Genomic DNA, 16835 nt, shown 5'->3' with positions numbered 1-16835 from the left:
GGTGTGCAACCTATGGGACATCATCGTGCTGACTTCGTCGGGGTGCCATTCGTGACCCGCCTGACAAGTACCATGGTTGATCGGCATATCATGGTATGTTGCATTTACTGTAGTAATTTGATGATATGCTTTATTGTTATACTTAGTGTAGAGTCCGATGATATATATGCTTAGTGAATCTTATATGCTTAGTGAATCTTATATGCTCAGTAAATCCGATGATCTATATGCTTAGTGAATCCGATGATATATATGCTTAGTGAATCTTATATGCTTAGTGAATCCAATGATATATATGCTTTATTGTTATACTTAGTGTAGAAATGTAGTACTGTCTTTTGATAGTGTAGAATGTGTGAGGCTACTTATTAATTGATATGTTTCTTATTCAAAAATTGCCAAAGAGCCTATCTGAGAGTTTTGGTATCAAGCCTGATGAAGAAGGCTCTGCTGAAATACGTCTTACCGCGAGGGGCTCCATCACCACTTGTGCGTATGGCGTGGATACGGACGGTCACACACACTTCAACTCGGTTGGGTGGAAGAGCTTCCTCGTCGGCAAGAATCTTCATGTTGGACAGGCAATCCTAATTACTATCAGAAACACCCACCGCCCAGGCTTGAGGATGATGGTCGTCATCGATATCATCTAGAACTACATATGCTTGTGAGATCTATCCATGCATGCGTGTGGATGCTGAACCATATATATGCTAGTATGACTACCTAGTAGACTTATCAACTATGATCTATCCATGCATTGTTGACTACTATGTATGAGTTTGTGAGATTGTGTGGTTATATTAAATGTGGTATTTGTCGTTAATGCTTGTGAGATTGTTCTGTGAACTTAGTTTATTTGCACTGGACTTGTCTTGATTTCCATGAATATTGCCTTTGACTCTTTTTTTATTTTTAATTTCTATTTACCTAGTTGTAGCGCGGGAAGAAAATAGGGCGCTATTACTATGTGATCATAGTAGTAGCGTTGGTAGAGAAAGAGGCGCTACTAAGTATTTTAGCTATATCGCTTGTTTAGGAACGCACTACTGCTAAATAATAGCTGTAGCGCCCTCGCGCTACTGCTATGTAAAAAAACCAGCGCCACTAGTAAGATTTTCTCTAGTGGTGATTGTATGGGCCACCGAGATGGATCCAAAATCAAGAATTTCTTACTTGAAAATTTATGGGTGAGAAATCAGGTATAACCTCAGCACCTTCATATAACATGCAAGGTGAGGAGTATGGAGCAGTGACACGAGTTGTGAAACTTTGAGGCAGATTTTATACCTGTAACATGCAAGGTCGAGTTAGCTATGTAGATCAAATTAGGCTAATTAATTTTGTGAGGCAAGCTGAGGCTGATTCCGAGAACGAAGAGCACCTATTATTCCTCTCGAGTGCAAGCCATGCCCACTGGCTGGTCAGGCTCCACGCTGGAGCAAAGGGAGGAGGTCCTATCCTTGGTGGAGCTGCTACGACCCCGGGTGCGCATGGAGTGCATCCGCGGACGAGTGAATCCGATGTGCACGGCCGAGCGAAGCTGACGTGGGGCACCGGAAGTCGCTGCTGTGGTTCCGTCAACCCGCGGCGGGTCTGTTGTGGCGTGATCCGGGGTGGCGTCGTGTCAGGCGAAGCCGATGCGGTGCAATGGGGAGGCGCTACGGGTGCCGTCAACGCGCTGCAGGCCCGCAGCGGCGCCGTCCAGGCGTGGTGTGGTAGCGCGGCATCGATCTCCAACTTGTGGTGACGTCGTCCACACAGGCTGGCGAGAAGACCATCTTGTTGAACCATGGCGACGCCATGGCTTGTGCATGCTGGCATGGCAAGGAATGTGGGAGGACTGTGACAGGGAAGGGATTCATCCTGTGGAGTTTATATATAGGAATGGCAAAAGATATACGTGAGCATTGGAACATGAAGAGGAGAAGACAGTGCAAATTAGTCTCGTAGGCTTCCATCAGTTTCGGCGAGCACTTAATAATGGGATGCATGTGGGCAAGAGTAACGGTCTGCATGTGCTTGCTAGTTATTATAGCCTGGTCGGGTCATAAGCCTTGTGTGCGTTCATTTTTCTAGTTGATTTGGTGAAATATTTGAGCATTTAGTATTGGGTTGCATGTGCTTGCATGTGCCATCTTTTCTAATATTAAGAGCTGATGATGTGGCAGGGTTGCTTAGGTGGATAGCTTGCATGATGAGTTAGTGGGTTGCTCCTATTTAGTATTGATGATGTGGCATGGTGATAATGTGGATAGTGTGCATGTTGAGAGAATAGATAGAAGTGGGGAGCAACTTCTTAAAAACTAGATGACTCCCCGCACGTTGCTGCGGGATATTTTTATTGCTAAATGTTTTAGTGTGGAGAAATAAACCATGCAAAAAAAATAATGATTTCCTGTCCATCAAAACATTTTCGGCAAACATATCTTTCAAAGGATGTACATACTTGCTTGCGTAGACCGAAGACAGTAATGTTAATACAAAGAATTCGAAACGAAGAAGCCTTTCAATGATAACACTTGTCTGTTAGATACATGAAAAGAGTGCATCAAAATCAGCATAGCTATAGCTGAATGTAAAAGGAATAAATTTGGATGTTGGATCCATGTATGTGCTGCTATTTTGTTTCCTGAGCTATTTTTTTGGAGTATGTGAACAGGACCACAACACCTTGAATTTCAGAAACATCGTCGTTGTCCCGGTTGTAAGCTTATCACTGATAGAAAAGAGCAACCTAGATGGCTTCCTCCCTACCTGAGCTGCAGAGTCGGGTGGGCTAAAAACACAAACATTGCCATGCTAGAAGATTAGAAATCGTTGAATACTCACCTCATATACGCCAAGTGAGAGCAGATCTATATACAATTACAACCTGGCAAAGATGGGGCCTGGATCCAGCATTCCTCCAAGCTGTCAGAATGAATGTTTCAGTTTTACAGCTTCCTCTGATGCTGTTTGTTTTGGCCCATGGAGCTAAATAAACTGGCCTGAAACACATCGAGTAAAAAGCAATCTCACGCGTTTCAAATTACCAAGGAACAAATAATTCACAGTCCAGAATATATATCACATGAATAAAATCCATCCCAACATTTTGTACATGGAGTTCTCAATAGCAGTATGATAATCTCTTCTTTTTTGGTTAACTTGGTTAATCTGGTCATGTATGCAACATGGCTATAGAAGGGGTATGCAGAAACAGATCATGCAGTACATAGTAAGATGAGAATGTAATAATTCGAAACCAGTAAGGCAACCCAACCTCACGCTCACCTGAATCCAAAAAATACACAAATGCACACCCGTCAGTGCATATTAGAAACAAAAGGACAATCAGATTTGCCTTGATTCACTGGATCGTAAAACCAACAGCGCCGGCATTCATATAGACACAAAGCAGGGGAATAATCTGTACACACAACACACATGTCAGCACCGGAACAGATCGACAGGCATAACCTAGGCATGGTCGGACGGAGGCGACTTACATACGTGTAGAGCGCATCATGTAACCCTTAAACATGTACTGCGGCTCTTGCTTGCCCTCGAGGATGTTGATGCCCTTCTGCATGTCCACCCATCCTCCAGATTGATCGTCTTGTGATCCTGCCCTGGCTCGGCAAGCCTCGCTGCCGGTTCTATCCCCGATGGCGGCCCCAAACCCTAGGGAGGATGGGTTCTAGTGCAACTACCACCGCCTGGGACTTGTGTCGCTTAGGCAAAGATGGGGAGATGGGAAACGGGGAGGCCAACTTATGAGGAGCGATTCCAGGGCAGACGTTTCGATTGGAGAAAGGCTCTCTTCAGCTCCGGCGGGTCTAGGAAGGAGAAGCGAACGGAAGGGATCTCGCGTTTAACGTACGGAAGAGATCAAGTCTTCTGTAGATCAATTCAAAAAATAAATATTAGCTATAGATGAGGTGAGGTGGCATGTGGGGGCATATGTGATGATGTGGATAGGCTGCATGTCAAGAGAAATAAGATAGTGGGGATCAACTATTTAGGTATTATAGATGTTAGATATGTTTCAGCAACCATCCCCCTGACCTCTCAGGATTCAAGACTACTGCAAGGATATACTCCTTCCTTGGTTACAAGAGGGAGTATTAGCGAGTTCAAAGGGTACTGAGACTAGTAGAGCTTTCCTTGGTTACACGAGTGTTTTTTCCTTCCCCTGATTTTGTGAGTTACAAGAGTGTGTTTTCCTTCCTCTGATTTTGTGAGTATCATATACATGTCTGCTCAATGTTGTGCTCAAAATATGGCATTGGACTGAGCTCATGTGTGAGCTTATGGATTGAGATGCCTGGGAATTATGTAATATGAGACTTATGTTTTGTCAAAATTTTGGAGTAATTTAGTTTTTTGAACATACAGAGTGCCTGTGATGGCCTAACTATACCTGAATGATGCCAAAAAATTTGTGCAATATGCTACTGGTCATTCTGGGAAAGTTTCGAACATTTTTAACAAATAGATTTAAATTACCAAGTTACGTTTTCAGCCCTTTTTGTCAAATGTTGGCCAAAAGATGAAACTGCCTAGAACAAAAAAATCTGTAAAATCAGAACTAAAATTATTATTATTGTAGGTAGGTTTCAGATATTTTTATTGAACATCATTAAAAATATCCTCGAATTTCATTTTCTGGCCCATTTTTGGTCAATGGTCAAAATTTGACCAAAAATGAAACTATCCAGGAATATTTGTTTTTTAAAAATCAACACTAATATAATTGGCATTATGGGAAATTTATGGACACTTTTGCCTAACAGGTTTAAAATACCCATAAATTTCATTTCTAGCCCCCTTTTTGGTTAATTTTTTTTACCATAAAATGGAAGTGTCCAGAAATTTTTGAAAGAATTCTCTAAAATCAAAACTATCAAGATTATTATTCTAGGAAAAAATTCATACATTTGTTTCAAACAGAATTAAAATAGAACATAGATGGGAAACCTCTTGATTCTCCAAGTGCCAAAAGGCCTTTTGGTGTTGCCTTTGTTGGGCATATGGATAGCTCTTCCATGGCCAATGCATGCAATCAAGGTTTCCAAGCATACATGGGAAACCTCTTGATCCTTCAACTGCCAAAAGGTGTGTTGTGTCCCCGACATTTGGTTCTCTCAAGTACTCCTTTCCAAACACCTTGAGCACTATAGTAGCACATTTGACCATTGCTTCTAGGCATGTACTCCCACACATGTGGAGGTATCCATCACACTGGTCAGTGGTGTACCAAATGCAAGCATGCATCCTCCTCCCGCCCCATGCATTTCTGGAGAAAAGAGAACCCAACTAGGTCAGTGACATCCTTCTTGAGGGTGAAATAATCATGATAGGTCTTCCCACCCACCATAATGTGCAAGAACAATGTCATGCGCATTCGGAAGCGACGCTGAATGAAGCTCTCATGAAACAATGGTGCAGCAACAAAGTATTTGATGAAGAGATTGACATGGCCCCTTGCTCGATAACCATAAAGAACTCGATGTCTGTTTCAAAAAAAAATAAAGAACTCGATGTCCCGGAGTTGAACACTTGAAGTTGAGAACATGCTCCTCCGTCTTTCTGTTTCTTCAAGAACACTCATCATCATCTGAATCATCATTCGACGATGACTCCATGAACTCATTATAGAAGTAACCACACCTGAATCAACCATGTGTTCCCTGAAATTGATGAAGGAAAGTGTCAATAAAACATCCTATGGCGTTTAAAAAACATTTGGCATGCACGGTGTCCGACATGGGCAATATTAGTTGGGGGGTGGGGGGGTTACCTCGGCGGTGCAATGGAGCGCTGAGGGCTAGCAATGATGGCAGCATGGTGCGGCAGGAGGTCCGGGAATGCCGGGGCGGCATCCGAGATGGGTGCCGCGGTGGTGGTGGCGGGGTCTGATGTAGAGAGAGAAGGGGTAGAGTGGGGACGGGGAAGGGTCCAGGTGGGATATTTGGGTGGGACGGGTTTGTTGGGCCGACGTGGCGGACATTCCATGCTCCCGTATTCCTTCGCTCCGTTTGACCGTAGAATAGTGTTGTCCTGGCCAAAATGGAGCAGCCTGTTAGATGGACTTTTCATATTGGACAATCTGGTCCGACCATATGGGGTAGGGGGCCTATTGGTGTTTCCCAATATGCTTCTGCGTAACCATACAGTGCCATGCAGTAAGATACGCGCTCCACAAACTATCACGGTAGCTCCACCAAGCTGTGACATGCGCCGAAGCACCACCACACCGCGAAGCAACACTGTCGCACCCTTGAGCTCCATGACGCCCTGATCCCCGCCACACCTCCCAATATTATCTCCCCTACCCTGGCGAGCTACTCGACACTCGTGGTCTCATCGACGTCCTCTCAACTCATCTGAGATCCTTGGCACCTCGCATCATCAATATTTCGCCTACACCACGGATGGAACATGATACCGGTAGGGTTCTAAGGTGGTTCGTAGGCGGAAGATGAGAAGGACAAAACTACTGACATGTAAGATCCATATGGAAGAAGAAGAAAAATATGATGTGTAGTCAAGAGGACAGTGTCCACTAATCGCACATATGCTGCTAGCCAAATAATCTAAGGTGGCGTTTGGTTCTGTGGCCATCCACCCCTGGGATAGGGATAGCCGATTTTTCTGGGGATGCCACCCGTTTGGTTGACCAGCCAGCAGGGATATGGATAACCAGATGCCCTCGAATATTCGCCCAAAACCTGGCTGAGGAAAGTCGCGAAATTCTGGCGGACGATGGCAGCCACCCGCGCGTGAGCGCCTCTTTTTCCCGTGCCGGTCGCCTCCCAGCCCGCGAACCTGTTTCGTTTCCTTCTTATCTCACCCCTCACCCGATACCCTAGCATCACAACTCCCTCTCCCGATAGAAGAAGCGGCAGCGGCGGCGGCGATTTGGATCGAGGCGGCGGCGCGATTCATCTTGGATTCCGGTGCAGTGGAGGTACAGATCCTCCTTGTCCTCATTCCCCTCTCTATCCTCTCTGTTCTATCACTAGTAGAAAAAGGGTCAAACGTGAAGCACATTAGTGCCGGTTTGAATTTGAGCCGGCACTAATGATACCATTAGTGCCGGTTCGAACGACTATGCATTAATGTCGGTTCGTGTTGAACCTTTAGTACCGGTTCGTGCCACGAACCGGTACTAAAGGGGTGATGGCAGGCTGGCGTCAGGCTGGGGCTCCATGATCACCTTTAGTACCGGTTCGTGGCACAAACCGGTATGGCACAAACCGGTACTAAAGGGCTAACCTTTAGTACCGGTTTGTGCCACGAACCCTTTAGTACCGGTTTGTGCCACGAACCGGTACTAAAGGGGTCTGACCTATAGTACCGGTTTGTGACACAAACCGGCACTATAGGGCAATTTTCAAACTCTACCCCCCCCCCCCCCCCCCCCGTGTGTCGCCATTTCAGTTCTGAAAAAATCAAAAGAAAATGATAAAAACTTCAAAAAATAAAATCCTTCGGGAGGTAGTTATATTACTACATCTACTAGTTAGGAAAATTTGAAAACTTAAATTTGGACATGTTTTACAAAAAGTGTAGGGAAAATGTAAAACGGCTATAACTTTTGCATACGATGTCGGAAAAAAACGTATAATATATCAAAAAATTCAGCACGAAAAACGTATAATACGGCATGTTTGCAATTTTTTAGAATCCTCAAATTCCAAAAGGAAAAAAAGATATGGTCAAATTTAAGTTTTTTTAAAAAAAAATTGTTAAATCTGGTCAAACTACTTATTCAAGAAGTATTAATGTTACTACATAATTATTCAAGAATATTAGTGTTACTAAATAATTATTTCAATTTTTTGAATTTTGGTCAAATCTGGTCAAACTATGGTCAAACTGTGGTCAAATTATGGTCAAACTTATTCAAGAAATATTAGTGTTACTAAATAATTACTGTTTTTTAGAATAATAGTTTCAAACTCAAATAGTGAAATGTGTGACTTCATGCTCAAGCTAAACTACCGAGGGTTAATAGGATTGGCATCTTACTATTGGCAGGAAAACAACAAGTGCAGACTTGGAAACGAAGGAGAATAGAACCCGAAAGTTAAGCGTGCTCGGGCTGGAGTAGTGAGAGGGATGGGTGACCAGTCGAAAAGTTAGATGATTTGGAATGAGTGATCCACACTTGAGCAGTTAAGAGAGGTGATTAGAGACTAAATCACCAAATAATTCAGAAAAATTAAAAATCAAAAAAATCAAAAAAAATTCCAAAATTTTCAAAAAAAACTTTAGTACCGGTTGGTAATACCAACCGGTACTAAAGGTCCCCCATACCAGGGCGCGAGCTCACGCCACGTGGTGGCACTTTAGCGTCGGTTCGTGCCGAACCGGTACTAAAGGGGGGGGCCTTTAGTGCCCACCAATTAGTGCCGGTTATGGAACCGGCACTAAAGGCCCTTACGAACCGGTTTTAAAGCTCCGTTTTCTACTAGTGTATGCATCTCCTGGTTGAATCGGACGGCCAGAGCGGGCCGGGAGAGTGGAGCGCTGCCGGGAAGAAACGCACGGATCCGGCCACCGGGAACGGGCAGATCCAGCGCAGGGGACCGGGGGGGGGGGGGTCGCTGGTTTCACTGAGATGGGAGGGTTTGGAAGTGGGGAACGGGAGGGTTGGTCGCTGGATTCACTAAAGCTTGAGCGCCGACGGGAGGAACCTCTCTGTTCGTTCATTTGGAGCCTGTATGTTCTGTCCATATATATGTCTAATACTTTTCTTCCTCTCATTTATTTTTAGTAGCTTGGATAGAAGACAGTCTTTTGCATCCTTGTTGTTTGTTTGGAACTTCTCTGCTCTTCTGAAGGTATAAATTGTTGTACATTCTGCCATCAACATATATTTGCTATGTACTTCTGCCATGAGAATACAAGCAAGATTTGAAAGCATTTGCTATATACTTCTGCCAAGAACATGTACTTGTTATGATATTTCAATTCAGTGGACATTGAGCAGGTTCATATCAATTTATTATTGTTTCAATGTTGCATTGTAGATGACAACAAGCAAAAGAGGCTAATATTTGCGGTCGTGTCATATATGCTTGTCTCGATGATGACATTAGTAGTTCAGTCTAGAAAAAGAAATAGGTGTGCTGTCATACACTATGGGCCAATAGATGAGAGGGCTAGGATGAGAAGTGAGTACCTAGATAACAAAATATGGAGGGATGAAACAACATGTGTGAACATGCTTAGGCTTGGAAGAGGGCCTTTCTTTCGATTTTGTAAACTTTTCCGAGACCGTAAGTTGCTTGAAGATACGATTCATTTGTCCATTGAACAACAAGTTGCTATGTTTTTGCACACTGTTGGACACAATGTTAGGAATAGGATAATAGGTGGCAACTTTGGTAGATCCGGTGAAGTTGTAAGTCGTTATTTTAAGAAAGTCCTTCATGCTGTTGGAGAGCTACGTGGTGACCTTATTAGAAAGCCCTCGTTGGAGACCCAATCCAAAATAGAAGGGAACTACCGGTGGGATCCATACTTCAAGGTATGAGGACAAGTCACAACAGAATTTTGATTTTGTAGGCTAGGATTGACTTAGATCTTAATCCTTATCTTTTTTCATGAAATAGGATTTTATTGGAGCTATTGATGGTACACATGTATGAGCCTCCGTAACAAAGGACATGGAGCCTTCCTTTCATGGTAGAAAGATCCATACAACTCAAAATGTGATGGCAGCCATTGATTTTGATCTTCAGTTTACATATGTATTGGCTGGTTGGGAGGGGTCAGCACATGATGCACTAGTTTTATGTGATGCGTTAAACCGTCCAAATGGTCTTCGTGTACCACAAGGTAACGAGAGTTAGCGACATTTTGTCAATGGCACTATCAAATATAGCAAAGTAACCCGCTTGTTGCTCATATGCTAGGAAAATTTTATCTAGTTGATGCTGGATATGGAGCCAAGCTAGGGTTCTTGCCCCCTTTTCGTGGAGTGAGATACCATTTGAATGAGTGGGGGAACAATGCTCCTATAAATGAAAAGGAGTTGTTTAATCTTAGACATTCTTCTCTTCGCACGACCGTAGAACGTGGATTTGGGTCACTCAAGGGAAGATTCAAAATACTTGATGATGCTACCCCATTTTTCAAATATCCTACTCAAGTAGACATTGCTGTAGCTTGCTGCATTATTCACAATTGGGTCATCAATGATGGGATAGATGAGTATATCATACCCGAGGATGAGTGGGTTGCCAATATTAACCATGCTTCATCATCAAGTGGTCAAGCAAGTGAACATACAGCAATGGTTAATTTTAGGCAAGGAATCGCTGATAATATGTGGGCAAACCGCCAGAACTACATGCAGCAGAATCATATGTAGTAGCTCGATTTAAACCATTGTAATGTTGTGTTTTTCTTTTTTGAAACATTGTACTTGCTGGAATTTATTTGTAATGCCACATTATGGGTTGTATTGAATGTTTTTACCTCGTTTACTTGCTGAAAGTTATTGGTAAAGACATACTATGTGCTGTATTGTATGTTTTTACCTCTTTTACAAGCTGAAATTTATTGGTGATGAGAGATTGTGTGCTGGATATAATGTTCTTACCTCTTTTACTTACTAAAATTTATAGTCATGACACATCTGTGCATAACCTTATAGGAAATGGAGGCTAAGCAAGTTGTATGGACAGCTTCGATGACTTCCTTCATGCTTGATCACCTATGCAAGGTTGTGGCTGATGGAGTTAGAACATCAACTGGCTTCAAGAAGTGCCAATTGGCTCATTGTGCGACTGCTATGAATGAGCATTTTCAGCTCAATTTGACTCATGCCAACATTGGTAATCACAATAGGACATGGAGGAGGAAATGGGGAACAATACTCAGACTTAGGGGGTTGAGTGGTGCATTATGGGATGATGAGAAGTCTATGATCGTTCTTGATCATGAGCACTACACTAACCATATTAAGGTATCTCTATATGCCAAGTACAAGTTGGAATGTGTTTCTATGTGCCATATACTTGTTGGAAATAACTTCTATATGCCATTTAGTTGCTGGAAATTGTTTGTACATGTCAAATATAAGCTTAAATGAATTTGTATATGCCATATGCTTGCTGGAAATAGTGTCTACATGTCATGTAGTTTCTATATGCCATTTACTTGCTGGAATTTATTTCTATATGCCATTTACTTGCTGGAATTTGTTTCTATATGCCATTTACTTGCTGGAATTTGTTTCTACATGTAAAATATAACTTGAAATGAGTTTCTTTATGCCAAATACTTGCTGGATTTCATTTGTTTATGCTAAATAGTTGCTGGATATAGTTTCTATATGCCATTCACTTGCTGTAATTTGTTTCTACATGTAAAATATAACTTGAAATGAGTTTCTTTATGTCAAATACTTGCTGGATTTCATTTGTTTATGCTAAATACGTGTTGCATGTCTACTAGTTGATGTTGTTTTCTTTTTTCTAGGACCACAAAGAGGATGAGCCTTTTCTGAACAAGCCTCTCAAGCACTATAATGAGATGGCTATCATTCATGGCAACACTATGGCCACGGGTCAGTATACGAAAGGCTCAAATGGCCCCCTTGGCACAGAGGGCATAGAGGTGAATGACATTTCAGATAATGAGGCTTCCCCACTTGAAGAAGGTAGCAAGTCAAGCAATGGAGGCGATTCAGTGGCTCCCAATCCCAAAAGGGCCAAAACAAAGTCTAGTGTTGACGAGGGGCTGCAATCAACCCTTATGGCAGTGGGTGAAAGGCTTGCTATTGCCATAGAGAGGAGTGTTAGCACCGACAACAGCTCCACGAGCATCTCTATGAACAACTCTACGAACAACTCCATGGTGGGCCTTTGGGAGGGCATGAAAGATATTCCCTTTTTGGGTATTGATTACCTTGCCCATTATTTTGCCTACTTGGTTGAGAATCCAAACATTGCAATGGCGTTTCAACTCTTGGAGAAGGACCAAAAGAGTATTTGGGTTGCTAGGTATGTGAAGAACACCTTCCCTCCAATGGATGGTTGAAGATTGAAGGCATGTGTGGTATTTGCATGACCTCTTTTGATATGACCCAACATTATGGACTTTGGGTTGTATGACTTACTTTTGATGTCAACCAGACTATGAACTATGGGTTGTATAACTTAGAGATGATGTAATATTTCATATATACATCTCATGCACTACTAGTTTATTATGTATAGTTGCTACTTGTCTAAGATGTTGGACTGTGATTATGTTGGTCTGCGATGTTAAAGTTTATTTCTAAATTTCAAAATCAAAGTTGAGCCTAGATTTGATATATCTATATTGCTGAAATTACATATTGGGGGGGTAATCTCACCACCTCAAACAAAATGGTCAGTGTAACAATCACCTACTCTTTCATCCTCTCAACCAAACACACAAATGGTTATCCCTAGCCACCTGTATCCTCCCTACCAAACAAAATAGTGTGGTTATCCAACTCACCTAATCCCTCACAACCAAACAACAAAAAATGGCTATCCCCAGCCACATGGTTAAGGATATCCTTAGCCAGGTATCTTTGCCCGTGAACCAAACGCCACCTAAGTGGTGCATGTGGACATCCAATGAAACTGAAATGGCATATGTGGACAACCTCACCAAACCCACAAAAGCGAGTGGTCGACCACCACATCATTGCATCCTTCCCCAACCACCTGGAGCCGCCATACCCTAAGAGCAAGTACAATAATGGGCTTATAGCCGACTTACATGGCACTTTTGCCTATGTGGAGGAGAGAGATGTGAAAAAGTAAGGGAAGTGGGCTCTCATGCAAGAATCTAGCTATATACGAATTTCTAGATAAATGTAATAAATATGAAGAAAGAGATAGTAGAGAGAAGATGGAAAAAAATACTATTGTAATAGCCAACCTTATAGCCCACATTATTGTATGAGTGCATATGGATGATGGCTATAGATGACATGGCGGTTCCTTATAGCCATCAGCTGACTATATTATTAACCATGCTCTAAGCCGTTGTCACCATCAGTGTCGCCTTCATGGCAGAGCTCCTCCCCTAGTCCCCTTGAAGGATTGCGGCTAGGTGTCGTCGGCCAGACAACAATCTCGACTCGAGAGTAGTTTTTTATAGAACCAATTGAATTGGTCATGCAATACTTTAATAATATTAAGTATTGTTAGCTTAATGACATTATGATTGTGGATCTTTATGCCAGGTCGAAGAGTGAATTGCAAAAAACCACCACATTTCAAGTTCAAACCCGGATTTGCTCACATTCCTTGGGCGCCCCAAAAATCTACCAATTTCCTTACTAATTTCTCCAATAAACACTAATGAGCGATTTAATTCAATTTCTGACAGTCCGGGCCCACTGATCAGGTCCATATGACACCGTTTTGTGTTGACTGTTAAATCAAACATGGCGCTGCTGCTCCCAACCACGCGACCACTTCCTCCCCGGACCTCACTGCCGGACGCCCTACAACTCGGCTAGGAAACTGGGTAGCTGACGGGTGGGCCCTCCGTCAAAAGTAACAGCCAGCAAACTTTGGTTGACAATTTTGTGCCATGTCAGCATTTACAGCAGGCCCGGGCTGTCAGAAATTGAATTAAATCGCTCAAATTGGTCATTAGTGTTTATTGAGAAAATTAACAAGAAACTGATAGATTTTTGGGGCGACCAAGAATGTGGTAGAAAATCCGGATTTGAACTTGAAATGTGATGGTTTTTTGCAATTCACTCCGGATCGAACGGTGATTATGGTCGGGGCCGTTACCATCGTTCTCCCATACCCTTTTGGTTTCGACTCCCTCCGTCCGCGTCCGCACTCTGGTCCACAGTGCTTGGGGCAACACAAAGATCTTGCTCCTGCCGGCGACCTCCTCCTCTGTGTCAGCAACAGCTTCCACCATGACATCCTTCAGTGCAACTTGGAGCTAATCGTAGTCATTTCCAGTTCGTACAAAGTTTATTCCTGACGTTGATCTAGATCCTTAGTTCTTGGTTTGCGTCAACACTAGTTCTGTTTTGACAGTTCTATTGTGATCTTTTTGTGAAAAATTCTGTCGTATGGTCATCTTACAGAAGTAGGTACGTATATGTATGCATATGCTGACTGTCTGAAAGTTTTTTGAACAATTGATCTCCATATGGATCACAAAGTCCACATAGACAATCGATCTCCACACAAATCACATTTTTTGAACACAAGAGCGCTCGAAGCCACCGCCTCTTCTTATAGCATGTGAAACATAGAAATTCAGAAATAAGGAAGCTGCACAAGGTATCTTAGTAAAACAAGAGGCAAGACTAGCATGGAAAGTGGACGGCATTGCTTATTGGGTTTTAGTTAAGACTGTTTTTAGGCTATCTACCAGAACAAAATGTACAAACAAAGATGGCATTGCAAGTCTTCTGGAGTACTTCGAATTCCTAACAAAATGATGAACATTATGATCAATCCGCTTGCAGATGTTTTGCTAAAGCATTAGCAGTAAAGAAAAATGATTTCACACATTATACCATTAGCACAATTTCACATATTACATTGTTAGCCGACAAGTGATTCGTTTACTAAATCACAGTCAGTAAAATACTTATCTTCCCACACCTGCAGATAGAAGATATAAAGTCCTGCATGATGACCATTGATCACGTCTTTTTACTAAATGATCATAGTACATTCGCTCAAGCACCACGCGATTTTGACCGAATACATGGAGGTAACAATTGTCCAAAACCATTGGTATGCATAAACCAGTACAGATAACAGAAACTTCAGTTCAATTGTAGATGACTAATCCACAGAAACAAACCAAGTTCATTCCATGAAGAACCACCGTCGCTCCAAACTTAAAAGCATGCATACATCTGTCACAGAGCCCAGTTCAAGCAGACATATGAAGCCAACTGTTCCATAGCATGAAGAACTGATGATGCCTGTCGAAGATCCACTTCTTATAGATACCACCAACAATCTCATATTGATGTCAAATGTGCAACGACTGTAACTCTGCATACAACGGCACATATGGCATATATGGCGGCTTGCCATCTACAAGACCAGAGATCAGCTTGACTTGCCCGCTATCCATATTATAGCAAGTGAATGTGATAAACCAACCAAAACTGAAGAATATCATGTTGCATTCCGGATGAATCCCAATCCACTCAAAATCCCCATCGAGGCAGAAATGGGAATCTATTTCTCCAAATATGTGTGAAGTGTCAACGCTATGCTTCAGTATCCATTCTCTGCTTTGATAGTTCTCAAGAACATAAACTACTAATCGAATGGTACCACCATCTTCAGCTCGCTGAAAATTGGCATAATGCAGGCGACCCTGTGACCGCTGAATAAAACCATCAAGCAGACCTCGAGGGACATCAAAGTTCATTCATGTTTCCCCCTTGGTATCCACCACAGCTAGACAAGGGGATACAGATATCCCACCGCAATTGGCTACAAAATGCAGATAGCCGTTAAGAAAGACAGATGCAGACTGACGATTAATGATCCTAATTTCTGCATTCCATTTCTTCTCCTTGTAAACCCATTTTCCGGTTTCAGATGAATACACTGCCACTCCGACAATGTCAGGGTCCCAAAGCTCATGCGCATTTATCAACTCAAACACATAGAAATGCGACGAAACGGCCGGATCGAAGCCCAAACGTGTGGTGTCCACCTCGCTGGTGGCGTTGCCGGAGTCCGGCAACATGGTCCACTTCTCCATGGCAGGATTACACACGACATAATGGAACTCATCACCCTGGGCGGAGGCGTCGTACCAGCGGCAGAGGAGGAGGCCGTTGCAGCAGTCCAGCAGATGGACGCGCCGGTGGTTGGGCAGGAAGGCGCAGGTGATCGGAGGGGTGCATCTCCCCGGGAAATCGGCGAAGCGGACAGGGGATTTCAGAAGCCACTCGCTGTCGCTGGTGGTGGTGCTGCCGTAGAAGAAGCCGGCCAGGGGTTGGGGAAGCTTTTTGCGGTGTTCGGGGTGGTGGATGAGGGCCAGCCAGTAGTTGGAGACGCACTTGAAGCGGCAGAGCGACTTGACCGGGAGACGCGCGAGGATCTCCACGAGGAGGTCGTCGGTGAGTCTCTCGACCGCCGTCCTGCCGTCGCTGTGGGGAGAAGTGGAGGAACTGCGGAAACACAAATGGGGATCACGGCGAGAAGGAGGGGGAAAGGTCTGATGGATGATCCTGCTGATTCGCGTACCGGAGACGAGATGAAGCTCGGCCTTCATCACCCGGTCTAGAGCCATCCACGGGGTCGGACATGGCGGCGGCGGCGGCAGAAAAGCGGCGGTGACGCCGTCGAGCAGGGCAGAGGGGAGGAGTGAAACCTAGGAGGTCAGCGGATCCCAGTCGACGGGAGTGGGACTTGTTCTCACTGCGTGAACGGATTGGGCCGTCGAGCATCAGTGAATGGGCTCAACCGTGTGGCAACTAGACTGAATTAGAAGAATAGGGCCCAGATACAAAATGAGGAAAAATACATTTGATTTCTCTATAAGAAATGGAAATACTGCACTATGATCTTGGTGATAATTAAATGCCTTTTTAGGGGCAAAACGTAGCAGAATCGGAAAGTAGGGGCAAAACCCATGGAAGCGGATTTGTAGCACCCGGGTGCTCCACACCCCTATACGAACATTAAATTCAAAAAAATACTGAGAAATTTAAAAAAATCTAAGATTTTGGGATATAAAAGCAGGGCTCCCGATCTAGTCCCGTGTGAAATTTCGTGAAAAAATACCAGGAAACATATTCGTGGCAAAAAAGACAAAAAAAATCCTATGTATAAAAAAAACTGTTT

At 43.3% G+C, this 16835-nt stretch overlaps 2 protein-coding genes and 1 long non-coding RNA gene across 3 annotated transcripts; 1 reads left to right on the top strand and 2 right to left on the bottom strand.

Annotated features, from left to right (window-relative positions):
- Positions 1 to 2556: 2556 nt before the first annotated feature.
- On the bottom strand, positions 2557 to 3686 carry LOC147961357 (uncharacterized). Its single transcript, XR_015612384.1, has 3 exons — positions 3492 to 3686; positions 3357 to 3412; positions 2557 to 3276 (listed from the first exon to the last, which is right to left on the bottom strand). It is a non-coding gene; the product is annotated as an uncharacterized LOC147961357 (long non-coding RNA).
- A 6971-nt stretch (positions 3687 to 10657) lies between these two features.
- On the top strand, positions 10658 to 12042 carry LOC147961356 (uncharacterized). The gene is made up of 2 exons (XM_087534791.1): positions 10658 to 10966; positions 11482 to 12042. Exons 1-2 carry the CDS (start codon positions 10658 to 10660, stop codon positions 12040 to 12042), a joined length of 870 nt encoding a protein of 289 aa, XP_087390917.1.
- Positions 12043 to 14505: 2463 nt separating this feature from the next.
- On the bottom strand, positions 14506 to 16390 carry LOC125520249 (F-box protein At5g07610). Its single transcript, XM_048685117.2, has 2 exons — positions 16236 to 16390; positions 14506 to 16159 (listed from the first exon to the last, which is right to left on the bottom strand). The coding sequence occupies exons 1-2, from the start codon at positions 16295 to 16297 to the stop codon at positions 15409 to 15411; spliced, it is 813 nt and encodes a 270-aa protein (XP_048541074.2). The 5' UTR covers positions 16298 to 16390; the 3' UTR covers positions 14506 to 15408.
- Positions 16391 to 16835: the final 445 nt, after the last annotated feature.

The sequence above is a fragment of the Triticum urartu genome, chromosome 7A (genome assembly GCF_056163025.1).
Source record: "Triticum urartu cultivar PI428250 chromosome 7A, HENAU_Tu73, whole genome shotgun sequence".
Classification (NCBI taxonomy): Eukaryota; Viridiplantae; Streptophyta; class Magnoliopsida; order Poales; family Poaceae; genus Triticum; species Triticum urartu.
This window is presented reverse-complemented; position numbering and strand designations above follow the sequence as displayed.